Here is a 9,316-nt window from a genome sequence, read left to right as displayed (position 1 = left end):
GTGAAGGCTTCTTCGTCGTACCACAGAATTTGAAGTGACTTAGTTTGGTCAGCTGACATTTAAATGTCAAAACCTAGATACTGAGACAACAGCATGTGAATTCTACCTCATAATACAACAGTACTTTTGTTCAGCAATTAGGAAGAATGAAGAATGTTGTTCATGTATTGAGCAGCTGAATGACCAAGTGTCAAGGGACTCTTTAGCTTAGGCAGGATACCGGACTGTTATCCACTACAGCAAACCATAAAGTGCAGATATTCAGTCAATTGATATTTGGATCACATACTGTGGAGTATCTCACCATTCTTGTTTGTTGATTCTAAAAGATTCTCTGTCTTCTGTAGTTGGTACCAGATTGCATGTATTCCATGTGCTTCAAGAACAGTGTTTTCAGATTTTGTCTGGTTAAAATGTCCTGAAAAAGGTGCAGGAAGTCAAAGAGGTATAATTGTTCTTCACTGGCAGTTTTGTTCTAACACAGCTCAAATGTGAACCTAACTCTTTGGCAAAAAACATGTCATGTCTTCTTTATGTGCATATTTTTATCTGAACCTGATATATTAATCACCTCAGATTTCATTATTTTTTAGGCCAGGACAGATCATAGAGACATCCTGTTTATCATGGGCTATCACATTTCACCCAGCATTCCTGATACTGAGCCTTAAACTTATCCTCAAAGGGTTGACACTCTCTGGCAGTTCAGTTAGACTGGACTTTGCATTAATTATCATATATTCATTTTCTTTCTATTGATTCTATGTTTTTCCAAGAGATGGGACATTTTCATCTGATTCTATACAGATACTTATTACACTTTTGCAAAGTTCACAGGTCTTAAAAATCTCACATTCTTGCAATTCCTTGCATGCTTTCCATGCTAACATCTGTTACAAAAGCTTTAATTGATTGCTTTTTCTATAGCTACCTTTTAGGTATACCTCTCAGAAGCTGTCTTTTCATAAGGAAAGAGATCCTCAGACTATACATAAGTCTACTGCTCCAGAAAAATGGAGGAGTATCTAAAGAAGAAATTTCTAAAATACTGATCTCAAAATACTGTGATGCATTCTTTGCCTACTGAATTGTGAGGTCCTGAAATTTATATTGTATTTATACACGTGTGCACTTAAATGATATATGTATATATGTGTATGTATAAGGATAATCAAAAGGTGTTTTCCTCCCTCTTAATTTAACCTATTTACCTAGCTGCTTACAGCCCATTAGTCTGGGTTACAAAATCTAATGCAGCAAGACCACTTTACAAGTATCACCCAAATAGAAGACTCCCACCTGTTTATTACTGTTGAACTGCTACAACGCTTTATGTTTACCTTTTTTATTGTAGGGAAGCTGCAGCTTTGTTTACCAGATACTCTTGCTTTTGAAAGTAGAGTTTCCCTGTGTCATGAATTTTCACTTTTTCTGAGTCCTGTGGCCATTGGTCACATTTATTATGAAAATTATAGCAATTTAACCTCACTTCTGTACAGAATAAGAAAACACTTTTTAATTTAAAGGTTTTCAGCAGCCTAATGTCAGAATCTCTTCAAGTTGTGTTTTTGCAGCTGAAGAAAGTCAGGAGGAGTTCAGGAGTCGTTCTCTGTGCTTTAATCTTCCACTGTTTGTAGTACAGGACACCTATGTTATGGAAACTTGACAAAAGAGGACTACTCTCTAGTTAGACAACTAAGTTAAAAACTGCTCTGGGGAATGACAACAAAAAATACTGATTTTTTTCTGAAAGGCAAGTGTTTTAGGTATTTGCCTAAAACAGCATTACATTTTGTAAGTAGTTGGATGGTCTAGCAATAAAAGCTGCCAGTTAAGGAACTGATTCTGCATACACTGAAATAAATAGTTCCAGCCTTGGATCATGTGCAAAAGTTGTTCCTTTTCATTGTCATTAAAAATGATTTTGCTGTGCCAGTGCTTATTTGCAAAAACTTTATATGTAAGGGCAAAAATAAAAGGGACATGTATTTTATGAAGTTGGTGGCCTACAATTATACATATACCCACATGCAACATAGACAATTAAAAAATACAGGTGCCATAATAAAATCTGTGCATATATAAGACTTGTGCAACAATTTGGAGAACTGTAACTGGATTTGTGAAGCTGTTCTCTCATAGAAATGCAATTCTGCCAGTTGTACTAATTGTTTTAACTGCCCATTCTGAAAGAAGTTTTCTTTCTTTGGGTATACAATGTCATCAAATGCTGCCCACAATCATGTGCTTAAAATACAGTATTTGGAAACCTAGCCTTGACTAATTCAAGTTTGGTTGGTTTGTTTGTTTGTCTTTTATTTCTCATTTAATTGTTAAAAACTATTACACTATGGAAAACTTAAAAAATGAATTTAAAGAATTAAGTGACTTATGGAACACGAAACAAATACAAATAAAAAACACAGAAAAATGCTGAGCTGTGGTTAGACCTACCTAATATATAAATTTTAAGGGATAATTAATTACTTTAGTAAAAGTAAACTAGTAATTCTACCTTATTACTAAAGGTGTTTTTGTTATTTTACAGTATTATTTCCAGGAAATATGCACTTATCATCAATAATTTGAGAGTATTTTTGTCTGATCACTGTTTGTAGTTTAAACACATCTGTAGAAGTAATTAATGATAAATTCTGTGTCTACCAAACTGAATTTTGGGCATCAAAATTACTTTCAGAAATCTGATAACATTTATGGTCAGTTTTATCCTTAATTAATGGAGAAGTCCACACACATTGTGTCTTCTCTGGTTTAAGAAGTGCGGACCTAAACTTACTGTGACTGATGATTCCTGAAAATGGTCTCGAAGGGCTCTATCCAACTGATAATGCAGGCTGTCTTCTAGGCCATGCAAGCCTTGGAGGGCTGTATATGCTGATTGCACAGCAGGCTTACTCTTCAAGGATAAAGGTGAACCTGCTGAGCAATGTCAGAAGAAAGCAGCTCAGATTGTTGAGCTGTACAGGATGACTAAATAGTGAAAAAATGATTCTTACATCATTATGCTACAGCTCTCTTTCTGTGATCTCCTTCACTTACGTATTGTCAATGTTGAAAGGTCTTTGAGAGATTATTCCATAAAATTCTTGACTTGGGGGAGGGGGGGGAGGGGGGAATCTTTGTACATTTTTTAGCTCAATATGTGGGACTGCACATGTTTTTTCCAAACACTTGATTCAAACAGAATGATCCAGAGGGACTCAATGTGCGGTGGAACTTAGTGAACTTCAGGAACTGAGGGCATCTTTCCCTTACTTTACTGAAAAATGTCCTTCTCATTTTTCATAGCTCTTTAGCCAGTAGTCAGCAGTTTCATATCAGTGACATGTTATGTTCAAGCTCAGAGAAGAAAGGGATAATGCCAGCACAAAGTGGCATTGAAAGTTCATTCCAGCAATTAGTTGTTTCTTTGTAGTCAAGAAGTCTGTCTCTTCAAAGAGGAGTTTTCTTGCAAATTCTGCAGCTTCTAGACCTAAACTGGTAAAGAAAACTTGATTTTTTTTTATGAGAGCCTCCTTTTAGAGATACCATCTAATGGAAAAAACTCTACAGTCAAAAAAAGTCCCCACACCTCCCTCTGACTTCCACACTATGCATCCCAGTGGCTACTGTTCCTTTTTGTCATTATCCAAATATAGAAGGTACAGCACACAAAAATTTCTCCATTGTGTGACATGCTGAAAACAGGCAGCATACTTATGCCTTATGGTTGTCAAAGCAGACTCTGTGATTTAGGGGGAAAGGAGAGGCTGGTGTTGCTAGTCTTTTCTTGTTGCTTACTGCTATTTATTACTGAGGATTAATAAGGACAATATTCAGAAAAAAATTTCAGGCTATTCTATTATTCTTCTATTCTTGTCTTGTTTTTAATTATAGGATATATCACATGGCATTTCATCAATTTATTTAAACAAAGTCTGCTCTACTAGCAGATATCCCTTTTATATTTTGTGTTATGCATAGTTCAATATAAAATATTCTTATTTATTTGAATTGATCTTTCTTATTTTTATAAAAGTCCTGATACCTGTCTGACTTGGTAGAAGAACTGGGAATAACAGATTACCTGTTTTAACATTTTGTCTTGGCTTTTGTTTCCATTTTTTGGTAGCCTGAATTGGTGGAGAAACTTGAACTAAATGAGTCCCTACTTCTGCTTTCAGCCTTCACTGTTCTTTGATGGTTACTTCAAAGCATCTTTCTCTGAATAACAGCTCCTTGATTTATTATTGCTTACCATTGATACAATAAAAAGATTAAGTAATAGTTACTAGAGTGAAATAGAAACACTGACATGATGGTTTCAAAATAACAGTAGTTGGAAATGAATACTTTTCAACAATATAATTTACTACCAAACTGAATTCTACTGCAAAATTTAGCCTAAAGTGCTAACCGAGGGAAAATGGTGTACCACAGGTACCCCATCTGGAAATCGTCGTATGCCAATGACTTTTGAAAAATTATTTTTACGCTCTTGGAAGACAAAGACATGTCTTCATATCTGTAGTTAAGAATGAACATGAAATATGTTCATTCAGTTCTTTTTATCTCAGTGGCATTTGGTGCTAATTAAATTAAAAGGAGGATGAGCAAATCCTGTGAACTGAAGTTTTGCGTGAGGGTCATCTTTTTTTATATTGAGCCCCCACCCTTTATATGCATCAGACGTATCATATTGCTGTATGGTGTGTCTACTCCTCCATCAAGAAACGAAACAAGGACAGGAAGTAAGATGTGGGTTGTATTGAAGATTAGGAAGGCTGGAAGAGAGTTTATTTGAAAAGGAAGTTACTAATTTCTGATGTTTCACTAAGCCTCTCTTTGGATTCAGAGAAGCCTTAGATACTTTAATTCTCTGCGAAGAGATTTATTGTTCTGAAGAGAGTGAGTCTTAGAACAGACTTGTGACCTCCAGAATTTAGAATCAAATATGAAATTCCTAAATACATCTGTTCTGTCAAATATCAGCTAATCACTAAGAAGAATAACAGCTTATTATTGATCCCAACTGTTGCTCTCTTGGCAGTGTAAATGGCTCCTGAGTGGTCAGCTTTGTTGTTATGGGACAGATTTTTCCCCTTTCTCAGACTGTTTGGCTTGTTTGAAAATTTTAAAAAAGTATTTTATTTTAATGTTAAAATAACATTTATTTTACATAACCAAGCCTTAAAATTAGAAAAAGTAGGCTTAAACTTGCCTCTTGAGCTTCCTTTTTTTGTGTGCACATTGTGATAGGTTCTTTATTAAGCAGCTCTTATGTTACCTCCAAGGCTTTAGTTTAGCTTATCTTGCAGAAAATCAGTTAGAAAAGCTTTTTTTCTTCTTTTCCTATCTCTTTTTTTTTTTTTTTTTTTTTTTTTTTTTTTTTTTTTTTTTTTTTTTTTTTTTTTTTTTTTTTTTTAATATGCTTCTGTCTACGAGTAACAGAAATATAAATCCTGAGAGAACAGAATGTCAGTACAAAGTGAAACCTCTGAAAAGTTCTTAACTTCACATATTTAGTCTTTACAGGTTAAAGCAACCATACTAGGCATGGACAGAGACAGAAACAAAATATTACACAAATAGTGTGAAGCTCCCACTTCCACTCCCAATAAATAATAAAGCATTAGTAACTCAATATAGCTCTGGCCATGGGGTCATTCTGTGTCTTAGAATATAATTATTCAAGGAAATATTTCATATGTGATGAACCAGTCCGTTCTCTAAAAATGAAAACAGTTTTTAAAATTGTGAAAGTTATGTATCTCAATAGACTCATTGTATATGGATTGATAGGCAGAATGTCTAGGTGCTCTAAACATTCATGATAAGCTCTATAATACAGCTGCTTTTTGTTTATAAGGGTATCATTAGTTGTGAGAAGACATTATTTTATCTATTATAAAATTAAAAATGAAACCTGTAAGTAAAGACTAAGAAACAGTATAGTGGTGTGATGTTTAAGCAGCAAAATGTTCAGATGGTATTTAATAAGATAAGCTAGCAGAATATGAGAAAAGATTAAAGCAGTAAGAAAGCAGTAAGAAAAGCAGTAAGAAAAAACATATGGAGAATTTCTGCCCAAGGGTAGAAAGAAAGAAAAAAGTAATGCCCCAACTTCTGGAGTCCGGTTTAACGGAAGCAGTTCAAGAGGTTCTTATCTAGGGTTTCTAGAAATTCCAGTGAGATATTATACTGAGTGAGAATTACCTGTCTTGATAGTTGAAAAAATTAGAATAATCGGTTCCAAGTATCTTGAACTGGAAAATCTAAAAGTGGATTTTTCCTATATAGGTTATGAATATATATGGTAATGCCATAGGTATTCATAGCTAAGGTGAAAACAAAACCTCAAGCAGCTCAATATAGGTTGTATCTTTTAGTTTGGGAGAAGTGCTGTTAGATGTTTTGGTTGATTCAGAGCCAGATTTAAGCAGTAAAACAAACTCTTAACTCTGAAAAGGGAAAGTTAGTTCATAGTTCTTTCTACTTAAGGAGAAATGCAGATGTACATGTCAGTACAAAAAATTAGAGGTGCACAGCTAGCAGTGCAGTTTGGAGGTCAGAATTACAAGTCATCCTCATTACCTCATTTTTAAGATGGACAGGTATGAGCCATTACACCTTATGCAGAAGAGAATGATGCAGTAATAAATGGAAAGACCAGTGAGATGGAAAATCCCAGTCTGAGGTCTATGAAAAGGTCCAATAAAATGTCCTGCAATAAAAGTGCAGGATTTGTGAGGGTGAGTAAAAGCTAGTAAGCAAGAACAAGAGGAAGGAAAAACTTTTTGCCAAGAGAAGAAGGTTGGAATTAGCTTGTCAGGAAGGGGATATAGAGTGACATCTTCATTCAAGCGAGAAGTCCCTCTCTCCTGGAGCCTGGATGAGACTGTTAAATCCAAAAAGGAGATCAAACAATCTCTTGTCAAGAGACAAACTAACCCTAAAGTAGGTGAGAAATTTGGTGAGAAAACGAGGGACCCTTCTTGTTGACATCATGAAGGGAACTGGAGTTGAAGAATGGTCCTGATGAGAGAATCTTCACAAGAGACTGGAGACTTCAGCACAGATACAGACAGAGAAAGAAATTTTGTGGGGTGACTCTTGCAGTGCACTGAGAGATAGAAATCTTCTACTCATGGTCAGGACTGAAAGGAATGTTGAACCTGAAGCATCTGTGTGCGTGATTCTTGCAGGAACACACATCATGTGCGATTTGACTGGAAACCTGAGTTACTGATTTGCAGACTTTCCAGAGACTGTCTGCACAGAGGAGAGAGGACTGCCAAGTGATAACGCTGTGACACATAAACGTAACAAATGTCACAGCTAAATACAAGGTGTGAGTTTTGATTTACTAAGAGACATGCTACTGAATGGGGTAAAATTTACGTGTATAATTAAGAAGAGATACTTTCTAGGCCTGTTTTATCACTGTGCTATTTGTAACTACTCTCACAGCATCTCATTACCTCCTGTTCTACAGAGACTGTACAGTCCCCAAACTATCATATTGCCATTTGGTTCAGTGCCGATATGTGCTGTATTAAACACACAGATAAGAATTCTTTGACATGACAATTTGTAATGAGTGTTGGATCACGTTCAGAATGATTATGTTGTGCCTTGTTTTCCTAACCTTGAAACAAGCCTGCTTGTGCTTATTTTCTGCTGCTAATGTGATTATTGTACTTTCAATTAAAGTAATTGTAAAAATGATTACTGTGGTTTTTGAAAATTGAGCAAGACATTTTAAATGACCAAAAATCTCTTTAAATATTCAAATTTGTCCTCGTTTGTATTTGCTGTTGGACACATGATAATATATTCATGAAGTGCAGATGTATGAATCTTTGAGTTTTCTGCATATACAGACTTGTACTTTATACTAGGCAAAGCTGAAATATTAAATACTAAACAAGATATATATATTAAGCAAAGCTTTAACAAATATCTAATACCTTATTTTTGTTTGTTTGTTTGTTTTGTGCTTTTTGGTTTGAAATAGTAGTTTTCTGCTAAGGAAACTCATACCTCCCAATAGTTTTTCCATATTTTTTTATGAATTTATTTGTATGCTGCATGATACTGCAAAAGAAGATGGAAATAGATTGATATTTCTTTAGTATTGTAACTTTAAACTGCACCAAGTTCAGCAATGTTTCTTCTAAAACTGAATGAGAACTTCTCCTCTATGTACAAGGACATAAGGAAATTCCTTTGACGGAATAACAATAGTGTCTCCTTATCACAATGCAGAAAGTTTAAAGAGGAGGAATATACTTAAAAAAACATTTAAATGTTAGAGATATTAAAATAAGTTTTATAGCAGTTATTATTTAAAAAAAAACAAAACAAAACACCTTTGGTCTGCAAATGTTTGATCAGAATGTTTTTACCTTAACTTAAATATTTTTCATTTTGAAACAAATCAGCATGTTCCTATGAGTACTTTCTCCTTCACAGAACAGGATTTTCTGTCTGGGAAATGATATATCAGAAAATCCATGTCTGGTTCTGACAGCTAGTCATGATATGTTGTTTTGTCAGATATTCAGATATTACTAATGAAATAATCTACAAAATGGCATATTTCAGAAGGGATTGTTATAGAAATATGATAATATACTGCTGATAGCTGAATTAAGAAGTAGGGAAAAACAGACTTAGATCCACAGGACTGTTTATCATCACAGTATTAGGTAAAATCCATGGGGTCTCTTTTAAAGTTCACTATTCATCTTTTAGGTTATATTTTCTTCTAGTTATTCTTTTCAGTCCTGCTGCACTAATACCTTCAGAACAGTTTCCATCTCTTACTTCCAAAAAATACTGTTAATCAATATTGTTTTTACTGAAGAGCTTTGCTACAGCATGTCCATGTAAACGCAAGAATTGCATTTAAAGATATAAGACAACAGGGGACTTTTTTTAAAACCTAGAAAGCCCTTCCTCCCTTTAGGTTATTCCATGTTAGTGTGGGGTAAGGATAACAAATAGTCTGGCTATAAAATTGTCTTTAATTAGTTGACTCAGTGGCTTCCAACAGTTACAGTGGTCTGTGGGGCTCCCATGTTACGAGATAAACTTTTGAATCTTACTCCGTGCTGCTGGGTAGTCTTAGTATATCAACTTATATGCTGTCCTGTGGGAAGTGCAGGTAGAATTACCCAAACAACCATCCCACTGATTTTATTGGCTCACAGGGAAGTCACATACTTTGCCTTCTAAGGAATATGCATGGCTAGAGGTTGGGTGCCATGATAGTAATAATACTCTGAGTGAAACTCAAGGGGACATAAAAGTA

General features: G+C 34.8%; 1 protein-coding gene across 1 annotated transcript in view; it reads left to right on the top strand.

The window, feature by feature from the left end:
- CCDC178 (coiled-coil domain containing 178) overlaps positions 1–9,316 on the top strand; it is a 182,995-nt gene that overhangs the window by 72,255 nt on the left and 101,424 nt on the right. The window contains 4 exon segments of the mRNA XM_027883171.1: positions 1,527–1,636; positions 2,291–2,443; positions 5,939–5,996; positions 5,999–6,046. Coding sequence (XP_027738972.1) covers positions 1,527–1,636; positions 2,291–2,443; positions 5,939–5,996; positions 5,999–6,046 — 369 coding nt within the window.

The sequence above is a fragment of the Empidonax traillii genome, unplaced genomic scaffold (assembly GCF_003031625.1).
Source record: "Empidonax traillii isolate 1590-97213 ecotype Southwest subspecies unplaced genomic scaffold, ASM303162v1 scaffold119:size1479319, whole genome shotgun sequence".
NCBI lineage: Eukaryota > Metazoa > Chordata > Aves > Passeriformes > Tyrannidae > Empidonax > Empidonax traillii.
This window is presented reverse-complemented; position numbering and strand designations above follow the sequence as displayed.